This window comes from Ursus arctos, unplaced genomic scaffold (genome assembly GCF_023065955.2).
Source record: "Ursus arctos isolate Adak ecotype North America unplaced genomic scaffold, UrsArc2.0 scaffold_1, whole genome shotgun sequence".
In the NCBI taxonomy this organism is placed as follows: domain Eukaryota; kingdom Metazoa; phylum Chordata; class Mammalia; order Carnivora; family Ursidae; genus Ursus; species Ursus arctos.
Window position 1 is genome coordinate 72,581,139 of NW_026622763.1, and position 23,800 is coordinate 72,604,938.

The 23,800-nt window shown below is 38.9% G+C and overlaps 1 protein-coding gene across 3 annotated transcripts in view; it reads right to left on the minus strand.

The window, feature by feature from the left end:
• Nucleotides 1-609: 609 nt before the first annotated feature.
• ANKRD44 (ankyrin repeat domain 44) overlaps nt 610-23,800 on the minus strand; it is a 309,633-nt gene continuing 286,442 nt past the window's right edge. Inside the window, exons 19-29 of one of the 3 annotated variants that reach the window (XM_057303669.1) lie at nt 23,400-23,487; nt 22,251-22,368; nt 20,598-20,814; nt 19,204-19,291; nt 12,320-12,403; nt 11,279-11,424; nt 10,746-10,828; nt 8,298-8,380; nt 7,264-7,355; nt 6,465-6,500; nt 610-4,895 (exon numbers count right to left, since the gene is read on the minus strand). In XM_057303669.1, the coding sequence (XP_057159652.1) occupies nt 4,648-4,895; nt 6,465-6,500; nt 7,264-7,355; nt 8,298-8,380; nt 10,746-10,828; nt 11,279-11,424; nt 12,320-12,403; nt 19,204-19,291; nt 20,598-20,814; nt 22,251-22,368; nt 23,400-23,487 (1,283 nt within the window). In that variant the 3' untranslated portion in view covers nt 610-4,647. The remainder of the gene's footprint in view (nt 4,896-6,464; nt 6,501-7,263; nt 7,356-8,297; nt 8,381-10,745; nt 10,829-11,278; nt 11,425-12,319; nt 12,404-19,203; nt 19,292-20,597; nt 20,815-22,250; nt 22,369-23,399; nt 23,488-23,800) is intronic. The other 2 variants (XM_044381322.3, XM_026492270.4) reach the window with 2 other exon arrangements.

The window sequence follows — 23,800 nt, forward strand, 5'->3', positions numbered from 1 at the left end:
GGGAGAAATTTTGAATGGTGAGACAGAGGAAATTCTACAGAAACTTTGAAGAAGAGCGCAGAGAGGTGGGGCCTTGGGTTGTTATGAAGCAGTTGAAGGGTTGTGGTGGTGGCCACAAAAAGAAGTGTGGTTGATTCCACCATTTTGAGGACCTGGTAGGCTTCTTCCTTTCTGATACGTGTGATCTACACCATCAGCCATATCTCCCCTCTCACCGTGATGACAAGGCAGCTGGAGCAAACTCACGTTCAGTCATAGCCACTGTATTAAATGTTATGGTTCCCATATTTATATTCTTTTTTCCCTGTCCTCATTTTTCTACATCTGGTTTATCATGTGCCCTTTGCTGCAGGCCAGCTCAAATCCTTTCCAAAAAAGATTGGAGGCATAAATAAATATAATACACACAAACAGACATGTTTGACTCCTCCACCCCCAATTGTGATGTTACAAACAGAAATAGCAAACCTGGAAATATTCTTCTATCTTGATTATTAACTTTCGAAATTTAAGGTCAGTTTGGCTTTGGTGGGGACAAAGATTTAAATGAGCGGGACAACTGATAAAACAGCATAAATAGGAAAAATGAAAGACAAACACAAACTGCAACAATATTTGTACCGTTTTTATTTGTAAAAATAACCATCTGAATGCATTTCCATAGTATATTACAGTTAAGTACTTCATTACATTGTTAGCATTCAGTAGTTGAAAAAGTATTAAACTGTGCTTGAAAAGATTCAGATTGGTTCCAAGTCAGTCACTGAACTAAAAGTCGTTTTCCTCATTTTTACAGTCATGACATTTACCAGAGTCATTCAACTCCAATTTACATAAGGAAACATTACAGACAAAATCCCACTGAAAGCATCGGACAGTATTTTATGCTGTTACAAATATGTGATGCAAAATAGAACACTGGCACCAGATTTGTATCATCGTGCTTTGCAAAGATATATTGCACATGCTAAAGCATAACATATGTAGACGAAACTACCAAACGAAAGATATTTGCATTGAATTTTTAGATCACTGCATCAGAAACGCATAGAATTACATTTTTACACACACTCAGATTGTCACGATCTTAAAACGCTTTTCCCCTATAGCATTGACCTATGGTTTACCGTTTTGTAAGAAGAAAGCATTTCAGCACTGCAAAATTAAACATCATTCCTATAGAAAACTTCGGCATTTTCATTTCAAAGCAGGTAAAGGGGAAAGTGGAAAAAAGACACTTTATACATTCAAAGAAAGGCTGAAACGAAAACGCACTGGTATTATATTGCTCTGATAACACTCAAATGAAAAAAATACAGAACATTTCACAGAACGTCTTCAGCATATACAAATATAAAAAGGCACTCTAACTTCATATTACAAGACAAAAAAAGGGATGAGTTCTTCAACCAACGCAACAGATAAGCAAACCAGGTTGCTCAACAGTACAGAGAATAGCTAGTGCAGCAAATCCATTTGATGTTCTTCTTCTAATTTCATAATAAAATTAAAAAAAAATCAAGCAGCTGTTTACTGCCTAAAGTACCAAAACATACTATGGTGCCCTTTTAGTAGTGATAAATAGAAATCCCCTGAGCTTTTTTACCATAGAATCAGAGCAGATTGTAGGCAATTTGGAGATAGTAATGTATTTACCAAGGATAGGCAGACACGGCGAGTTGGGAAGATGACGCGTGATCCCCGTGGCTATGCTTAAAATACAGTCTCAAAATCACACAGGTAAAAAGCACTAAACAACCAAGACTCAGTTAAAAGCACAATGTTTTTTGTTTTGCTTTGTTTTGTTTTTTGCTTAGAAAGCTACGTTGCAAATCTAGTTCTATTTCTAAGAGATATACTTTAAACACACAGAACTCATGGTTTTTGAAGTCACTTCCTAAAGAAAAAAATTTGGTCTTGGGAAATGAAGAAACAGCGAGAGAGCGGGAGAGAGATTTGATTCCATGAACAATTCACAGCGAGCGTGATTTCTTTTTGTTCCTTTGTCCTCCTTCTTTCTATCGGCGAGAGGATAGAAAAGTCAAAATGCAGCCGCGTGGAGAGAAACGTCCCATGGCCGGCACGACTTTGCGGCCACCTTCCTCCTTCTCTGTGCTACTCTACAGGAAAAATGTGAACGCTGCTTCGCCATGACGAGCAGGCATTTCATGTCCTGCTTTAAACATCAATGGAGCAAGATTTCCATTCACTTCTCGAAAAAGACACCACAGTATATCGTGCTTCTTAAGCGTTGGGTCTCCCTTACTTTTCAGTGTTTTGGTAAAGATAAGGTTGTTATTGCTTATTAGCAATTTATCTACTTTTTAAAAATTCATCTTCTCTAAACAAACAAAAAGGACAGAGGAAGGAGCGGGAACACAACACCAAGAATTTAAAAAACAATGTTGGTGGTGTCGAAAATTTCCAGTGAAATTATTACCAATTCTGTAAGTCCTTTGAACAAGTTCTCATTTGTGAAGAACCCAACGTGAGCTTTTAATTAAATCAGGATATTAAAAGAGTAAGATTAAAGTCCTTTACAGTTAGATGAAAAATAGAATACAGCATGTGTATTTGATCCAGATATGCTAGAACACTGTTTTAAAAATATCTCACATACACTTTATAAAATAGGAATTTCCAGGGTTGAAAATGGAACGGATTATAAAACGTCAGAGTCCTGACAACATGTTTCTCTCCTGTTTCTTCCTCAAGTGGAAAACAGCACTTGAGCTGGTGATTTGTATTTTCCTCTCCTGGTACACGTGCTCACACACTGACATCACTTCCCATTAGGATACTGGGACCGTGTGGGATTTTCAGTGTGTTCAGAGTAATTTCCATACATTTCTTTGGGCCACCTTTGTACATATGACCCACCACACGCCTCAGTTCTCATCCCTCGGAAGAGCACAAGGACGGCAGTGTCTCCTAAGCTGTCCAGGCTGGCTACAGACCGGGGCTGCGCCATGGACGCTGTACCCTCTCCAGCCGACGTGGAAGAGCCTGCGGGTCAGCTGGAAACCTCAGCGGGGGAAATGCCGGGCTCGGCCCCAGGACAGCTGGCCAGCCAGCCCGGCGAGGGTCCTGCGCGCTTTTCTGCTGTTGTGTTAATCCAAGTAAGACACACGGCGATTAAAACAGAGGACAAACAACGGATGTTTCCTCGGCCTTTGTTTCATTTCAAATAAATATAAACACATTTACATCAAAAGTATATGAACATTTTCTCTAGTTTGGCAAAAAAAATAAGCCTTGGTCAACACGTCATCAACTAGAAATCTGTGTCATAAGAAATATAAAACACAACAAAGACTGTTACACAAAAAGATTACATTTTCACTCCATAGAAAAGCTACTTCGGTTCTCACTTCCATTTTGAAGGAAAGCAATTTAAATTCTTCCATTTTAGACTGAAGCATTTTGGTCCTCGTTATAGCTGGTTGATGAACTACAGACATACATACATACACATGTGTGCGCGTGTATGTGCATAATGTTTAAAGAGTCTCATTCTTCTTTTTGCACAGCTATTCCAGGTGCAGAACGGGGTCCATTTGACCTAGAAGCTTTGGCAGAGGGAGCAGACACAGTATTCACTATGTTGATTTGATCACCAAGCAACTATCAATTGGCTTTAATTTCCACATCACCCATTTCTACCTTCTGTTTCGCACCTTGTTTCCTTTTGTAGTCACTCTTCTACTCACTTGGCATGACCTTGACTGAGAAGCTCATTTAACACTTTACTACTAACGAACAATGCTGATGGTTCTGATGTTTTTAAAAAGTTAGCATTCTGATTTAAGGATGAATTAACAAATAGGTAAAGGGTAGTCTCATATTAAATTTGCATATGTCTCAAAGTTCTGGTGCAATAAAACTTTTCACCTGAAATGTTATTAGATAGATTTGGATTCAATCAGCTGGATGAAAATTAGTCACAGGCTTGTTACAGGGAGTATTGGGGGCCATACTTGTATTAAATGAAAAAAAGCAACTTCAATTTTCAGTGAATTTTTCCATTCATCTGGCAACTTTCATAAAAATCCTTGGAAAGAAGTTCTGGATATTTAAGTGCTTACTACAGAGAGGATATGAATAATTGGACTCCCTTAAAAAGATTATTACAGGCATCATTTCTGAAGATGAACACCTTTACCTTTGGCTTTTAGTGAGGAAGTAAACATCAAAGTGAGAAGAGGTTTGAGGCAATTCCTATCCACCTTCTCCCTCCCCTCCCAGGGGACATGAATGTCACATTGATATACTTCGGAGAACTCACTACTGAGTGAGTAAACGAAAAAAAAAATTCTTTCTAGAGAACAGCTCCCTCTCTATTGCATCGTGCCAAAAGAAAAAGAATCAAATGCATTTTTTACTTCTTACTTAAAATGAGAGGTAGACTTGCACAGAAGTTTCATAGATCCAAGGAAAACATGAAAACAAGCAAAAATCAGGGCCCATCGGTGTGAGTGCCTTGCCCTGCAGCCTAGCTGCCCTCCCTGGGTTTGATTATTTCCTTTTCTACTGGCTTCTGGAAGCCCAGGCCCATAATAATACTCGAACACAACATAAACCTAGAATTCACGTGTCTTTCCCTTCTTCCAATATGGGTGATCAAGGAAAAGCTTCTACAGTCCAAAATCAAAAGGTTTCGGAATCAGAGTCATTTTCATTGTACCCATCCTCTGAGCCTACGTTGTTACTGCACAGGCTAACCATGCCACCCAGACTGGAGAGGGTCGTCCTGCTCAAAGTGTCTTTTTTAAAACAAACCAAGTTGACAGCCGTCATTGTACTGGAAGGAGAAAAAGGCATCATGGTAGCCAAAATGAGGGCCAGGCAGTCAGCCACGTCTTTGTTAGGAGCGCAAGCCAGGGCCGGGGTATGACCTGGGCGTAAATGCAGACAAGGCCGTGGTTAGTCCAGGACATCCAAAGGCGGTGTGAGCATTCCACAGTACATCTCATACGACCTCGCACATGGAGATGTATGTCGAGTTAGAAATCATGCCAGGCCAAAAGGAGTTACTTCCCACAAGTCATGCTAGGGGTCAGGCTAGAGGGAACTGGGCGGGGGAAACATCTTATGAAGGGGTTTTGTTTTTTTCAGTTTACACAACAACAAGCACTATGTTATCCAAAGTTAGGCAGAATTCTAGTCTTCATCTAAGGAACAGAAACACGAGGGGGCAGGGCTGGGACACAATTCCACACACACACACACACACACACACACACACACAAAAACCCCCAAAACAAAAACAAAAACAAAACAGGACAACCGCAAAGGTGTTTCCACTTGAGAGCACACGCACGCCATGCGCCTCAGGCTCGGGCACTCTCATTCTGAGAACAATGAGTTTCCATAGAAGGTAACTGTGCGTCAGGTTAGAAAAGACAGAGAAAATCAGATGTCCGTAAAAGCGACTAATGCAGTTTTGCTGCTTTACGTATGTTTATATAAGGTATATACCAACTAACTCATTCCAGGAAAATGGAATCATTTGAGCAGATCAGACAGGAAAGCACTGATTGTTTGTGATTTAAAATTCACTATCATTGAAGAGAAATTTAACAGAATTATTTAAAATAGCAACGCCAACCAACCAAAGTCCCAAAGCCCAACTGTGACAGGTGTGGGAAAACGACTGTAGAGTCATTGTCTACCGTTTAGACTCGATGGGTCCTATCCAGAAGAGAAAACTACCTTAACATATGAAGTTCATGCAGAGGGAGGTAGATACATTCTTTGACTTAATTACTACCTTTATCCAGCCTTTATTCTACTGACCTAAAAGGGTTAGCATATCTCCTCTGCTGGCAAAGTTCCTACTACCTCTCACTCATTTATTCAGAGGAAGTGGCTCAATAAAACTCAACATTTTGTCAAGTTTTATCAACCCTTGACCTAGTTTCTTCTCCTCCCCCACCCCCCCAACAGATCCTTCCTCTCTCTAGTACGAAAACAAATAAGAATCGACAGGTATCTGAACATTCTATTCCATGGAGGTCATTGACGAGTAAAGGATTTACGAGTGTAGTGCTGTACAAAACTGCCCCAAATTGTTCCCAGGCCTTTGGGGTGCAGCTGAGCTCTGAGAAAGGCCTCAGTTCCCCTGACCCAGGGCTCTCTTTCTCAAGGTTGCTATTGCAGCACAAGCCTTAGATGCAGGAGGCTTACAATGGAGAAAGACAAAACTAATTTATTTTGAGCTCTTTTGGTCATTTTGAAGAAAAATTGTGGACTTCTGCATGCCAACCCTAAGATATATAATAGCGATAAGAGAGTGAGGGGGAAGGGGGGGAGGGACAACCAAGGAGACGAGGTAAAGAGAGAACTTTCTGCGCCCCCTAGATGAGTCAGGTTGGGGACAGAGCGGGGTACATGCTAGGATAAACGGGGCTGCAAAACAAAAACTAATAGGAATTAGCTAATGATGTCATATGGCTAATGCTTACTTCTGAGAAACAGGCATGGGCTGCTAGTTCCAATACCTGTAATAAGCAGTTAATTGAGTTATGTTAATGATAATACTTTAATTAAATGCCACAATTAATGCCACATTTAAAAAACTACATCATTCATAAATATCCAGAAGTTCATCTTTTGCTCCCCACGGTTAACAGGTATTGTGAACAAATGGTAGTTTTGCACAATTCTGTTACTTAGCTTTCCAAATTTCTTAGGAAGCGGAGTAGAAAGCTTCTGTTGAGAGTTAGTTCACTTAGAAAAGGAATGTTACATAGATCAGGAGAAGCTTTCAAGCCTAAAAAGTCATTAAAAAATTGTACTCATGTTTCCCAAATATCCATACTGAGAATATGAGTTTTGATCTGTTCTTTAAAAAAAAAAAAGTTTGCTCTCAGAATGAACTGAAATACAAAGACCTAGGTTTTCCTTTGAGCCCTTGACATGCAGTAATGACAAGTGCGGTCTCTAACTCTCCAGCGTCTGCAGTTAGAATTCCGAACGCCTAACTGCCGGCTTCTCAGTGCGTGGAAAGCCCCGGAGCCACCGCGCTGAGGAGTTAGAGACCAGCTGCTGGCGCCACATGCAGAATGGAAGGCACTGGTGGGCTACAGGCGGACTATGTGCTTTACAAAGACAGACAGGACAAACTATCCCCGTTTGATTTCTCACACACAGAAACTTCCAAGGGGGGAGAGAATTCTTACTGCCTTTTTAATGAGCTCCTATCATTCTCATTTTCCTCTGGCTTCACAGCATAGGGAAGGTACCCTTACTTTTCCCACTTACCATTTTCATCCACAGCGAGTACACAGGCCCCTTTGGCCAACAACTCCTCTACGACCACCTTCAAGCCATTTCGTGCAGCAACGTGGAGGGGTCTGAAAGGAGACAGCAGCCAGCGTCAACCGTGATACATATTTGTGTAAGAATGTGTCATTTTGGGGAGTGGCATTGCTAAAAGGAAGAACGTACTTAAGAATCTATAAGGAATACATGAATATTTTTACTTTTTTAAATAAAAATATGTGTCGACCAGTTTTCAGGTGCTAACGATCCAACATCCAACTGTTCTTCCATGTTGGCCCAGATTTCTCTGCAGATATGACAAATATTCTGCATCTCAAACAACCAGAAAAAGAATGTAAGCTCCAGTGTGCTTTCTAGAAGGTACTTTACCTCTTGCTTTCTACTCCAGCATTCAAATCACTGTTTCACACAGTCCATCAACATGATCGGTATTAATATCACCCATATATGTGTATCTTAAACCTCCTCGTTATTACTAAATGCACTAAATGATATTTTGTTGAATTTAGAATACCTTAAAGAATAATGTCAAACCCAGTATATTTATTTCTGCTATATACTTCTTAAGAAACTAAATGGAAAAAAAAATCCTAATATTCCTTTGCCCTTAATGCATAGGTAATTTCCTAAAATGGAAAACAAATCAGCTTTTAGGTTTTTCACGCTGAGGATTACACTGAATTATATTAAGATATAATTAAGACAAACTGCTTAGAAACTCTTCAAATGTATTCTGGGAATGTGGTTTATAAAACTGTCATTTTCCAGTAAGAATACATAATGTTAATATATTATATTACAAAATTCTATGAAGGCATAACAAAATAAAGATTCTAACTAAAAATGTCTGGCTTGGTCAGCATTTGTAGGTATGTGACTATACACCTTGTGAAGGAGAAGCCAGGTCTGTGTCTTTCACCACTGTATTAGCCCGTACACAGCATACTCTTTATATCTGTTGAATAAATGACTATGAATCTGGGTCCAAATCAAACTTTAGAAGTCACACTTACGTCTGCAGTGCATTATTTTTTGCATTAATAAGGCTCTCGTCTTGTATCTTGTCAAGTATTAACAAGGCACATTTTTCATGACCCTAATAAAGAAAAAAAATGATAAGAAACACGGGACAGAAACAGAGAAAAGCTCCTGAAAAATCACTTCATTGTGCTTTAAATTTAAAATGAATGTCATCTGCCTAAAAACATTTTATAAGGCAGCTTTCTGAGTAATTCCCTTTTCTTCTAAACAGCAAATGGCTAAAGGACCCTAGACTCTCAAAGATTCTGGATAAGGTCTATTAGGACTTGACTAATGTAAACCTGATCTAAAATATTAATATTCTAAGGTAACTGCAGAAGTAATGTTCAGAGAGCTGAAGCAGACACTAGCTCAGTACGGTCGGCTGGCAAACAGAGAGTAGAATTAGGAGCATCCTTTAAATCCATCAACACTATTTTTTAAACATATGTCAAGTCCCATCTCCTTCCTCAAGTCTTCAATGACCACTTCAGTGATCCATCTACCCTTGAAATTTCCATTACATCTGTTATTAGTATCACTTATCATTATGTACTGCCTTGTATTGTGAAGGGACTCTTTGAGGAAAGCTCATTCTTTTCTTTCTCAATCAGGGGAAGATATCCTTGAATCTTAAAAGAGATGGTTGATAATTAAAAAAAAAAAAAATCTACGGGAAAGTCAGAGACCCTATCACGATTTCAGGCCTATGCCCTGTTGAGGGGTCATGGTTTCCTAAACCCTTGCTCCTCAAAGTGTGGCCCGCAGACCAGCAACATCAGCTTAGCCTGGTGTTACATGTAACTCAGGAATCACTGAACTCTTCATCAAAAACTAATGATGTTCTATCCAGTGAATAACTGAACATAATAAAAGAAAAGAAACGAAAAGAAAAGAAAAGAAAAGAAAAAAAAAGAAAAAAGAAAAGAAAAGAGAAACGTTGAACCTCAGGCCCCACTTCAGACCTGCATTTTAACAAGAGCTTCTGGGGACTCATTTGCACGGTAGAGTTTGAAGAACACTGCACTTCTCTTCATGAGAACACTACACCTTGGAATAAACTTCATGAAACGGAGCCCTTTCTGGGGTTTCCATGGGCTTCCCAGAGCAAGAAGTGAGAAAGTGAGACCACTGAAAGGAAAAGCCAAAGCACCTGGTATCACAGATGACATCTTTCATACCGTCACTCTGTGGAAATAAACCACCACCACCGGGGTTAGAGGGAATCACACGCTAGAACGCCTTAAAAGGGAGCCCCTGAAACGTGATTTCAGAAGCGTCCACAGAATTTTCATTCCCACGCACGGCTGCTGGAGCGTAAACAGCTGTGATCTTATTAGACGCCCACTTGGGCTTAAAATTGTTCATAGCTTTACACCCAATAATTTTACATTTAGGGATGTATCTTAAAGGAATGAGTAAGAATTCTTTAAAAGAAAACTCTATAATTAGCACCACCTCTAGTTGCATGTATTTGAAAACAAGCAAATGTCTAACAACTGGGGATGGGTGGAATAAGGATGGCCCATTTCTAAGGTAGAATACCATACATCTTCCAAACCATGATACGATTTGATACCTAAAAGAAAGATATTCATGGGGTGCCTCGGTGGCTCAGTCTATTAAGCATTGGACTCTTGATTTTGGCTCAGGTCATGACCTCATGGGTGGTGGGACTGAGCCCCGCATCAGGCTCTGCGCTCAGTGGGGAGTCTGCTCAAAGATACTCTCTCTCTGCCCCTCCCCCTGTCTCTCTAAAATAAAGAAATAAATCTTTTAAAAAAGATTCATAAGATATGATTCAGTAACAAAAGCAGGTTTTAAAACATCATGATCTCACTTTTGTGAAATTGTATATTTATTTATATATCATTTATCTTTTACAGAAGCAGGAATCTTGAGCTACACATGAACATAATTCCATTAAAGAAACAAAAGTCAAAAAGCCTCGAACACATTCCTTGCATTTCCTGGTGCACATGCACCAGGAAAAAAAGGGCAGAGGGTAGAAATGCACATGAGAGCACTTATTTGCCTCAAAGGAGAATATTTTTTTAGCTGTGTTATTACAATGCCTTCAAATGGAACAAAATGAAAACAGTGGACCTGCTTATATTTCAGAAGCCATGTAACTATGGTCCTAACCTGTGTTTAAAACCAAGATGATGTGGAACTACGCCCCCTGGAGACAGATGCAGTGGCAGCCTCAGGACAGACCGCGAAAGAATGGAGGTGGCAAATGCCGTGAAAAGCGTATCTTCATCTGTCCCTCTGTGGGTCTGCCCTGTGCCTCCTCCCTTCCACTCTGCTTACAGCTGACAACACCCTGGGAAAATGTGCATCTTAATTAAGAGCCCTGATACACACTTCTGACGTAGCATTTAAGTGGTATGACTATGATTCCAACACTAAGTAACACTGTTTTAAATTCATTTACATACTTTGCTACTAGCCAAATGTAAGGGTGTATTCAAGTCTTTATCCTTTACAGTCAGATCAGCCTGGGCAGTGTTCACCAACACATCTATAGAAAAAGCCAAAAGAGAGTTACTTAGATGACATGCTTATTACAATAACACATTCAAATTAGTATGACCACATCATCATACGTAATGCTTTTCAAGGAAAAAGGAAACATTTACTGCCCTATTGTTCTATTGAAATCCAAGGTCTATAGACATTAATTTTAATTGTCTTTGTAGTTCTGTTATTTCCAGGTAAAATAATTCTGTTGCTGTATCTGGTCTCTAAATGTGGAGACTTTTCACTGCAGAAAGATTGGTTCACTTTGACAAGGTCCACCAATCATCGAATAACAGGGGACTGAAGACAATTAGCAAGTAGAATCAAGTGGCTTAAATACAATGGTGGCCTTTCTTACATGCATATACCAAGAGAATAACCGACTTCTCGGTGTTACGTTACTCCAGTTTGGGTTGCGCATGAATGCGAAGCCCACCAGTCAAGCACGTACCCACGGCGCCCGCCTGCCCGTTCTCAGCAGCCATCATCAGTGCTGTTTTCCCTGAATTGTCTGCTGCGTTCACTTCAGCATTGTGTCTCAGAAGAAGCTGCAAGCACTCCACGTGGTCAGCAAACGCTGCCGCATGAAGTGGCGTCCTAATGATTTAAAACAAATAGGATTTTAGCTTCCTTTCAAGGTAACACACTCTCTTTCTATATACGCCTGAGAAACATGGGCACAGTGTTGTCTTAGGGATTTAAAACTCCCCAGTTTACAGAGACAACAATTAGGCCCTCTCTAAAGTAGTTGATTTTTCTAGGAGCACAATTGGGTATTATTTATCAAAACTGAAAATTAAATCTAAAACTTCATCTCCTAGACATACTTGGTCATGTGAACAGATATACTAGACCGTTCACTGAACCACTCTTTGAAAAAGTAAAATATTAGAAACAACCTAAATGTTCTTCAATAGAACGTAGGCTGGTTAAATGTCTATCCATTCAATGAAGTAATATCCAGCTTTAAAAAGAATCTGGTAAATCTATATACTCTGGTATGAAAAGTTCTCCAAGATACACTAAAAGCAGAGCATTGCAATAGAATTCTCCCATTTGCATAAAAAGAACATAAGCATATATTTTCATATATGTTTGTAGCTACGTACAGAAAATATTGGGGAGAATATAAAAATTTGAAAAGAACAGTTTATGGTGGTTTTCTTGATGGAAGAGGCTGGGGCTTCTGGGCTAAGAATAATTTATCCTAATTATAGACTCTTTATTATATTCAATTTTTAAAAGCCATGCTTTTAGAGCTGCCTGGCTGGTTCAGGAGGTAGAGCAGGGTTGTGAGTTCAAGCCCCATGTTGGGTGTAGAGATTCCTTAAACAAAATCATTTTAAAAAATAAAAATAAAGAAAAAAATTAAAACCATGCTTTTATGTTACTTCTTCAATTAAAAAATAATAAACGTTTGGCTACTTTGCAAACACAAGGCAGAGCCTAAGATCGACCAAGACAAGAGGCATGTCATCTTAGGATCACTTACCGGCCTTTGTCATCTCTGCAATTGACAATACTGGAGTCTATGGCCCCAAGGAGCAATGATGCACAATTCTCATGATCATTTATTCTAAAATGAAAATAGATTTTACATTTAAAATTTTTACATTTTTAAAAAATTATATCTCCCCTCCTACTCCATCTTCCTATGCACTGTATATTTAATAATCTGACACATTTAAAAATGTCTGATGCAAAATTCTGTGGTTTTTGTTCTGTTCAAATGATCCAAGAAGACAATTTAGGTCATACAAATAAACTTTACTTAACCCTTCATGAGGCAGGCAGTCTTCAATCTCAAGAGTTTGAAGAACTGCTTGCTTCATGAAATGTTTATTTATAACACTTCACCTGAATTGTCTTCTTGAATCATTTGAACAGTTTTGATGATGAGAGTGGGATTCGATGCTGACTACTGACAGCCTGCAGGAGGAGACACACAGACAAGGCATCTGTTGAACCCTCTGGGTTCACTGTTCCTCTTGTTACCAAGGGCTGAGGGTGAGTCACTCTTGGATTCGACGTCTCCTCCCTTGTGTGCAACTCTCTAAGCCAAACAAACTTTATCCAAAACTTTTTAAGGGAAAGGGGTTTATTAAAGTTCCCAGAAAGATTCTGTGATGCAGGGAAGGCTCTGGGACAGCTATAGTGGGCGTTCACAGCAGGTGGCAGCCGCTAAAAGACTAACAGGGACCTTGAAGTAAGTTCACAACATAAATCTCTGAGAGACTTGGGGAAATAAATTAAGACAAAAATGCAGACTGTTTTGACCAATGGCACATTAATATCTATGTAGGCACGAGCTGGACTATTAAAAGCCATTAGGGCCTCCACCATTGTAAAGAAAGCTTGTGAAGAGTAACAGACCTATTGTTAATGAGGCTCTTAGCCAAAGCCACAAAACTGATGGGCATGAGTTGAGCACTTAAAAGCTGTTAGAGTGATCACCACAGAAATCTCAGACTCTCATAATAGGATCAGTTGGTTATGGAACACGTTAGATTAACACTAGGTCACTCACCAACCTCAAGAAAACTTCCATGCAACAAGGTACACTGTAAAACACCAAACAAATCCCAAACCCAGTGGCACATCTCTCTTAGGTATGTTAATTTGGCTCCAAGAGGTTCAAGGCTTAGCTAAAGAGAGGAGATCCTCAAGTTTCAGAGAACTGAGCACTCTGCCTTCCAGCTTATTTTATGTCTACGAACTGTGGTCCTAGAGGCTATAGATACCTACAAAAATGGCAAACTCTTACGTAGACAACCCAGAATTGCAATGGTCAGCATGGGGAATGTTCCAGTTAGATAAGATCGTTCATTTAAGAAGTACACTTGAAAGCAAGGGTCCCCAAATCAACAAACAGAATGGGATACCTAATTTAATTGCTATGCAGAAGCTTCCAAAAAGCTTCAAGTTTCCAAAACAGCTTCACTGAAAGATTCACTGCCAAGGCTTATGAAAAATTAAAGACACAAGAGGTACCTAAAACAAAGACTGTAAGACTGATATGACTCCTCCTACTGCCCTCTAGCCTCCTTTACCTGAGTACTCACAGGTTACTAATCCTCTATCAGAATCACCTTTCCACTGTGAAGAGGTAACAGCATCAGAAACAAGTCTTTTCAAAGTTAGTGGCCTTATTGCTGTAACTGCTCCAAGGCCAGAAACCTAAAACAACACCTGGGCTTCCCCCATTGCACCATCAACAAAACACTGGCTCCGAAATTGGTGTCTCATTTGCAATCCACCAGGACACTGGAAAAAAGACTGACCTAGAAGGTTTTGTGCAAATCCTCTGATAGCAGCTCAAATGCCCCCCTCTATGGGTCCCTTTCAGTGTTCATAAGATGCCAAAGGACTTTCCAATCAACTGCCACCAGTTATTCTAACAGTCAAGGGGAAATAAAATTAAAATTGATGGAAAAATCTTGCCAAATTCTGGTAGATGCCAGGGCAATACCCTCTACTTTAAACCCTGTTCACTCCGGAGCCTACAGATAGGACCTGGGAAAACCAGCAGCAGAAGGCAAAGGGCGAGAATTCTTACCAGGTTCAGCTTTCCTGGTCTCCACAGTAGCTGGTCAAGGGGGAAAGGTATACTTTCATATTGTCCCTTCCTTTCCAAAATCAGACTCTTGTGACTTTGATTTTCAGGTACCCATTGGTTATTGATCCTTTTCTCTCCCAGGGACTGCTACTGCCTCCTAAATCCTTTTTTTTTTTTTTTTTTTCCTATCTTGGGGAGGTAGCTCTGGATCTTGGGAAAGTAGTATCTTTTGCACCATCTTTGGGGGCATCTTGCATTCATGGTTGTTCAATATTGCCAGGAATAGTTACAGTTTGTCCTGGCCGAAACTTGACAAGATATCTGAAAGGCTTTTTTTTTTTTTTTTTAAAGTAGCTTTATGGTTGGTCAGAAGTTGGCCAAATAGGAAGCTGATATTCAGAGCTTAATAGTAACTTTCTTTAGGGCTTCCCAGTAAGCTAAAATGAAACTATGTACCTGGGGGTGAGGGGTAGGGAATGGGGGGCATTCCAAAACAAACAGCTCTAAATCTAGAACAAAGGAATCATTTGATTTCTACCTGAGTTGAAGGAAGATCTCCTTGATATAAAGAAGCAAATTAAAGATAATGTAGTGGGATGAGTGGGTCAGCCCCCCCTTTTTTTGAGGAATTAAAATCAACTCTCCTTGCCTTACAAATTGAGTTTTCAAAGAACAGAAAAAGCTCACCTACCCTTTTTTACCAATCCCCAAACCTCTCTTACTCATCTCAAAAGGCTTGTAGGTATCATAAAATCCTTCTTGGAGGATCTTGCATTCTTTCCCTGTGCCTTTGAGATGTACCCGGTCTTCTCTACGAACTAGGATCTAGGCCATCTCTTTGAAATGGGAGATAATTCTTACCAGAAAAAGAGACTATTTGGAAACTAGGAAAATAAAAAATCTTAAGTCTTGATGGGCACTGGGTGATGTACAGAATTGTTGAATCTCTATATTGTACACCTGAAATGAATATTAACACTATATGTTAACTGACTGTAATGATATAAATAAAAACTTTTAAAAAGCACTATAAATTAACTATACTGGAATTAAAAAAAATTTTTAAATCTTAAGTTTTCTCAATATTAGTAAAAAGTTTAAGCCATCTGAGCAGGTAACCTCAACTTATTCCATTTGCCAGAAACACAATTTGGATCTGTGGGTTTTAATTTTTTTTTTTATAACAAACTAGTGAGTTTGCAATATCATACCTGTGTAAAGGCTAAATTTAAAAACAAAAGTTATTAGATCTCTGTTCGTGTCCATCTATATGTGTATGTTTATGTATACATGTTATGTTTTTTTCTATCTCCAGATGGTATTGCCAAAATTAATTTGTGAAGAGCTCTATTTAATTGGCTTAACGAACATTAAGCACTTGGGGAAGCTGGGTGGTTCAGTCAGTTAAGCATCCAACTCTTGGCTTCTGCTCAGGTCATGATCTCAGGGTGGTGAGACTGAGCCCCAGCACTGGGGCTCTGCTGAGTGTGGAACCTATTAAGATTCTCTCTCTCCCTCTCCTTGTGCACCCCCCAAATAAAAAAAAATAAGATAATAAAAAAAGAACATTAAGCACTTATATAAGTCAAGTATACTCTCAGAAATATAGAAACTAACCCAAATGTTTTTCAGGTTCACATGATCTAGGTTAATCTTTGGTAAACAAGGACTAGTTTTAAGTTAGTTGGTTTAATTAAAACAGGCACGTCTTCAGTGTTAACAGCATTTATAATGCAGACATAAAACTTTTATTCTACCTAGGTTTACTAAAAATCAAATAAGCTTTTGTTATCACTGTTACAGAAATTTCAGCCAGAAAGATAATTTAAGATGATGGTTAGCTGTTTAATATCTCATGAAATTTTCATGAGTGATCTAAACATAATCATTAAGAATACGTAAATTAAATAGATGTAAGTAAGATGAAAGTTTATAAATAAATTTTTCAACAATAATTATGCTTTATGGTATGTGTACTTAAAAATAGTTTCCAAAAATGTTTTTGGTAATGTGAAACCTTAGTTAAACTGAGATATATTAAATGATGGATATTATTGACTTCTAGATCATTTCCAATTAATATAAAACTCTGAAACATTATTACCAAACATAGATTTATCCACTTTTGGCTTCCTTTGAGAGAGGAACTACAGATATTTGGCTCCATTAGGAAACATGTTTTTGTACCACATTGAAAAATGTGCTATGAGGAAGAATATACTTGTAGAAATTATGAAATTTATTTATGAATTTGCCAATCTAATGTAACTGACAATCTACTATTGCTCACTTCTTAGTTTTCACTAGGAATTAAGGATTCTAGGAGTTAAGAATTTTAATCAATTAAAACTATTAAGAAATAATAGTGAGAGAAAACAACTGTGTAAGAAAAGAAGGTAATAAAAGTAGAATGTATTTTTTTGGATAAGGAAAGGTATGAAAGACATGGTCTTTGTTTATTTTTTTGGTAAGAAAAAAGAGAAAGTATTTTTGTCCTAAAGTAAAATGACTGTTTGTTTGTTTGTTTCTGGAATGAGAAAGAGAGGGAAGAGTCAGGACAATCTGAATGGATGTAAAAAGTCTGTGGAAAAGGAATCTTAGAAAAGGAATTCTGTGTGGTCAAGCTGGCTAAGATTGGAATGGACTTATTTAAGTTTAAAAAATGAGTTTTAATATCAAAAGCACACTAGTGAAAAATTAGAATTTGGTTTTCTCTCTGTTAAAGGAACGAAGGGTTTTGTTTTGTTTTGTTTTAGATTAGTGATCTGCTCTTAATAAGAAACTGAAAGTAAAGGTTTTGGGGTTTTGTTTTTTTTTTTTTTAACCTTTTAAGTAATCCTACTGAAAAGCAAAGATTTTGTGTCTTACCAAAATAATTTACTGTGCTTTAGGCTATTTTATCAATTCTTTAATTACTTAAGAAAACCCAGTCTTCTTAATATTAAAAGAACTAAGGATGGTTTTTTGTTTGTTTGTTTTTCAGCCACTATGTAACTTTCTGTATTTATCTTTTTTTTAAATAATATTTATTTTGTTATATTAGTCACCATACAGTACATCCCCAGTTCTTGATGCAATGTTCCATGTGTATTTATCTTTAAAGTCTTCAGCTATCACTTTGGTTAAATGGCTAAGTAAGTACTGTTGCACGGAGACCTATGATCCTATTCGACCAAGTGTTTTAAAGCCTTTTGATATTTTTGACAAGTAAATAAATGCATAAGTAGGTCAATAGGCCAACTGGCTTAAAGAAGTATCCTCTCTTTGGGATTATTTCTTAACTTTTGTGTTTCTAGTTGGTTTGGTTCATGGGGACCCTGGTTTAGGAAATGTCGTGCAAACCTTAGGAATACTTTCACTATTAATAATTATCTTCCTGGTCTGTTGCTTCCTAGTTTGTTCTCTCAAGGGTTCTAGGATGAGTGTATGCAGCCATAGGCCAACTAACAAGTGGTCTCCCTCCATCTAAAATGTAAACCTGACAACATCTCCTGTGAAATAGAGATTGAGACCCAAAGAGACAACGGTAACTGAGACTAACTCTTGGCTGGCCAGAGGTTGATTGAAGTTGGGAGGAGGGAGAACTGCCAAACTGATCCCACATGAACCTTTTACTTGGTAGGCCAGGCACCACTGATCCTGGGGAACAACATCAGCCAAAAACACCCTGAACTTTTAGGTTTCGTGTTCTTGTAAATGTTCCGTCTTCCCAGAGGTCAGAGCATCCAGTTAACCAATTAATAATTACTAAGTTACGTAGGTGATTGCCCCATTCCTATGATACCTCAAATAAGGCCAGATATGTAACCCTTGCTAATTAGATATTTTTTATTCCTTCTCTTCCCTGTTTCTGATTCTTTATTTTGTGAAAGCTTCCTGCTTTCTGCCTCTCTCTGCAGTTCTCTGACCTCTTGCAAGTGGACAAGAGGTCTTCTTCATGAAGTGTAAAATAAAGTTTGTTTGTATCACTTCAAATGTCTTCTTTAATCATTTTAACAGTTCTAATGGCACACATCCTGGAGCCCCAGCATTTCTTCAGAACCCCTACATCCAGGAAGGAGTTTACTGTGCACTACTCAGGCAAGGTGTTATGTTAGGTTTTTGGGGGCTACCAAAGTGACAAAGACATTGTTCCTCCAGATTTAAAATCACTCCTACTCATTAGTCCTTACTCTCTTTACTCATCCACTTTTTGCCTCCAATATCTTTCAATCAAATGACCCAGCTGCATATGAAGCCCACAGACAATGCAAAGACAACGCAGGCCCCAGGTGGCCCCGTTCCCCCAGGCTGACCATGGAAGTCTGCCTTCAAGTCACTGTATTCTCCAAACAATGGTTCGTACTATGAGATGGCAGAGAAAATACATTTATCAAAAAAGAATTTACAACATATGAAGAATGGAGAATTACAACATATAAAAAGTTTTCCTGCCATAAAATGTCTTCCTAATCATCCACAGGCATATTGTTGTTAACCCTAACTTATTTTTAGAATTCAGTACACAAATGTGAGGTACATCTGGAGAGCTCTTCACCTGGGGTGTAATGTGCCTCTTAGTTACCCACGACCCTTCATGCAGTTTCCCTCAGGTGACCTGTGAGCCACCTTAGAACCGGGGCACTCCACAAAGAGCTCCTGGAAAATCATTAATGCTAGGGACCACACTTTGCTATCAGACCTATTTGCCATTAGCAGCAAAGTGGAATATATTGGTTTAACCTATAGTCTAAAAGCTTGTCCCTTCTCTAAAAGGCAATCTCTCTGTACATAGTTAAAAGAATTAAAGCAGCACCATTAACTCCCAGCATTTTACTTACATTGCACAGTGCAGCGGAGTAAAGGGATTACCGATAAATTTGCGAAAACATTTTTGCTCCAAAAGTACCTCTATACAGTTTTCATTACCTGCAAGGAATCAAAAGAATTTAGAGACTTTCCACAAAAGAAATTTTGTTCAACACAATCTTTTTTTTTATTGTTAAATATTGAATTCTGGCTTATGAATTTTCTTGAACTGGCTGAATGTTTATTCTCCATGGAATAAACAAAATGCCAAAATGTCATTAACTATGCTCACAGGTGATCTGAGACATAATGAAACAGTGAAGGTCATACGTTCTAGAGGAGAGAAAGAGATAAAGAAGGGACCTCATTTGTAAGAATCTAATATGAATAAATAATAAATTCTCATATACACACTCACACATGTGTACATCTATCCCGCTGCATGCTATAAAATATACAACTATTAAAAAGATCAATGTATACTGATATATATTGATTTGTAAGAATATCTGCAATAAACTTACATAAGCAGTAACAAAAAAAGAAAGTTATATAATATTTGTTATGTGATTCTAGTTTTCAAAAATAGATGCACGTACAATTTGTATTTACTTATTATTCTCAAGGGAAAATTATGAAAGATACATACCGAATTACACCAGAAAGTAAACTTGGAAATGGAGACAATTTTACTTTAAGCACTTCAGTATTTTTTTTTTAAAGATTTTATTTACTTATTCGACAGAGATAGAGACAGCCAGCGAGAGAGGGAACACAAGCAGGGGGAGTGGGAGAGGAAGAAGCAGGCTCATAGCAGAAGACCCTGATGTGGGGCTCGATCCCAGATCACCAGGATCACGCCCTGAGCCGAAGGCAGACGCTTAACCGCTGTGCCACCCAGGCGCCCCAAAGCACTTCAGTATTTTTGCTATGTTACAATTAGTATGCATTTTCCTTTTTACTCAAATAAGTGAAACAAAAAATTTAAAATCTCCCAAATAACAAGGGCAACTAAATAAACAGGGGATATAGGACATAAAAAGATATTAAAAAAAAAAAATCATGCATCTACTAGTAGACAACTGTGACAGATTATCACATCATATTTCTTTGTTTTTAGCTGTATTATTTTGATTCCTTATAGGATCTCTGGTTTACTCAGGTAAACCAGAAACCCTGATTAAAATTAGTTATTTCAGTTCACCAAAGGTTCTGATTAGGAGTTACATGTTAGTGATTAACAAAAATAGGGCATCATGGTAGCCATGAAGGGAAAAGCTAAAAAAAGGGGGGGGGGGCGTATCATAGATTCAGAAAGATTGGAAACCACGGTTTACGACGTTACACTATGTTCTCACCTCCACTGAGACCACAATGGTGCTGGGCAGGAAATCTACCGGAATCAGTCATATGACAATCAACTCACCATTGTAACAAGCCCAGTGCAGCGGTGTGTAGCCCTGGTTATCTTTGAAAGAACAATCCTCCTCGGAAAGTGCCATCTGGAGCAGCTCGCTCAGCCATGTGGCATGGCCACGAGCAGCCGCATAGTGCAGGGGGGTCCTCCCTCTGGAATCTTTACAGAGAATCGACACTTCTTGCTCCAGCAGCATTTGCACACATTCCTCATGGCCTGTCATAATCTGATGCATTGCAATTAAAAACACAAAACACTCTCAGAAGGTCAGAGATCCAGGAAGCAAGGTGGTGGCTAAGTGAGGCTAGGCTCGGAGAGAGTGGACAGACCCCTGGGCCTTACGGGAAGCAGACTCTGTCCTACATCAGAGGGCAGAGGGGGACAACCTCAGGGGGATTCATGACAGAGAAGTCTGTGAACACACCAGCATCTCAGAAACCTCTCTAGACTCTCCAAACATAAACTTGAAGGGTCTCATGACAGAGCAGAAAATACCGGCTTTTAGAATCAGGAAGGTGCAAGTGAAATCCTGGCTCCTGCTTGTAAAACGTGGACAAATCTATCTACCTCTCTGTGCCTCACTTTATCCACCTGTAAGTGGGAACAGTAATAATGACTCATAGATTGTCGTGAGGCCTAATGAGCCGTGTAAAGGCTCCCAGCCTGTGGCTCTGCCCACAGGAAATATTCAAAAAATAAGAACTATGATTATGATATTAATCGCTTAGCATTCTTTTTTCCATTTATCATAGTGTTCAGCACCATCCCCAAATAGCAATTTTATTTGCTTTTGTTTCATTTAGTTTGACATGTTTTTAAAAAATTTCAGCAGATGTGTATGAAGAATCATCCACAGGATACATATTTCAGCAGGATGCATACTTCAGGTGGGCAACTGTCACAGGATACGTATTTCAGGTGGCGAATGGGCCAACATTTGTAATAAAGAACAGTTAGAAATAGCATGGCTACTGAAAACTAGGTAATCATCAGAATAAATTATACCTCCTGCACACAATGGGAGATTAAAAGAAAGGGACGGAAAAATATTTAGTGACATGGAAAAAGGTCCTTGATCTACTTAGAGAAAAAAAAAGCAGGTTCCAAATAGCATCTTCAGTATTCTCTCTTTTTAAAATTCAAAACAAATCCATATTCAGCAAAAAAGACTGGTGATACATACACCAAAAAGTAGTTATCTCCAGGAGGTAAGATTACCGGTGATTGTGATTTTCTTCTTTGAGCCTTAGAATTTTTTTCTTTTTGCAAATTTTCTACGATGTGCGTATAATCACAAAACAGAACCAATTCTACCAACAGCAGGTGTTCATGAGTCTATTATCATAATCTAACATGAGATCTGAAAAGCAGAGCCTAAAAGTACGTGCCATTATTTTACCTTTGCAAAATAATTTCTTTCTTTCTTTTTTGTCATCTCCACTCGACATGGGGCTCCAACTCATGACCCTGAGATCAGGAGTGGCCTGTTCTACCGACTGAGCCAGCCAGGTGCCCCTGTAATTTCTTTTTGACTGACTGAGATTAATTACGTATCTTAGGAAACATTCTTTTTACTAAAACTTCATATGTGGGGGAAAAAAGGAGGAAACAAGCTCCCTACAAAATTGCTTCACTAGAGCGGAGGAAGACAGGTGCACATACCCCTCTGTGTAGAGCTGTGCAGCCCATGAGGTCAACGGCGTCTACATTGGCTTCTTTTTCAAGTAACAATGAAACAGCATCAATGTGTCCATACGCTACGGCAAGCATCAGTGGGGTTCTAGGTGGAGAAATAAATCAGGCTTTTAAAAAGAAGATCGGGGAAAACAAACAAAACCCATCACTGCCAGAGGGAGGACACCTCTCTCTTCCCTCTGTCTTTCCTCTTAACAATTGCTTAATATTTTCCGAGTGTCCCAGTCTGCTATATGCTGCACGGAACAAGCTATCTCCATCCCTGATCTCTGAAGGCCACCTGGAATGGTGTCAGTGGAATGATCAATACAGGTGTGACAGGGGAAGGCTCCTTCTCAAACTGTCCATGTTAATCCCATCATTTTCAAAACTGTGTGGCATTCACCAAATAATCACTGAGTAGGTAGTGTGTCTATGTAGGAGACCCTCTTGCTCCTATCAGTGCAGCTCTGCTTTCATAGTTTTCTATGTTGAACTTCTGCTCAGGATTTTATTTGATCAAAGCTTCATTGCTGTAAAGAAAAGTCTGACAAGTCTGGAGGAAAAAACAGTGTTGGGATCTGGGAGGTGAGGTTCTCATTGGAACTCTGACACTAATTCATGTAGCTGGAGTGAGTCACTCGTGCTTTGTTTTCTGCACTGCATTTCCTATTGTAAGGGAAGATTAGGTGGGGGGATGGGCTAACAGAAAATACTTTGGAAAAACAAACTCAGAAATGATAAAAATACAAAGGATTTTTTTTTAATGATAGAGATAACCTCTTGAGGTCTGTCCTACTGTCATTATTAATTTTAAAAATGGGGATGTAGCAGCTGCAGAAGAGGGTAAAAATGGATACAAAGAAGAAACAAATGAAAGAAAGGCCAGGACTCTTGGCCACAGACATAAAAAGTTGGCTCTTTGTCATCAAGATACGCCCCTTCCCATTCTTTTCTTGGATACGTCCTCTAGCACAAAGTCCCCTCATTATTCTAGGGCTCTCAACCATGACTTTCACCCAAATATATACCCCAAAGTAGAATTCAGCCTTCCACCCTCCTAGCTGTTTAACAAAATTAACCAGTTACCTGTTGTGGTTGAAATGCCAACCCCAGTCCCGGTTTAAGAACACTTACTGTCCTTTGGCATCTTTCACATCAATTGCTTCTGGGTTGTCTGCAATTTCTAGTAATAGCCGTAAACACAGCGTGTGACCATTAATTACTGAAAAAGAAAATAATGGACATTCTTTTAACAGACCAGCACTACACATATCCCTCCAAAGTGAAATCTATTTGGACTTTAAATCAGTCATTTTCAATTGCTGCTGACAGCGATCCCCAGGTTTCCAGTTCGTGCTAGCTGCTGGGCACATCATGCCCCAGTGTTTGTGTTATTAGTCAATTCTTCTTCCCCTTTCTACCCATCAGGGCACTTTGGTCCCCACCTAACTTCTTCCTGGTTCTTGTATCGAGAGATTGTTCCTGAAAAATGATGTTCTTTTTTACCTTCTCCTATGGGACTGATAACCTCTCCC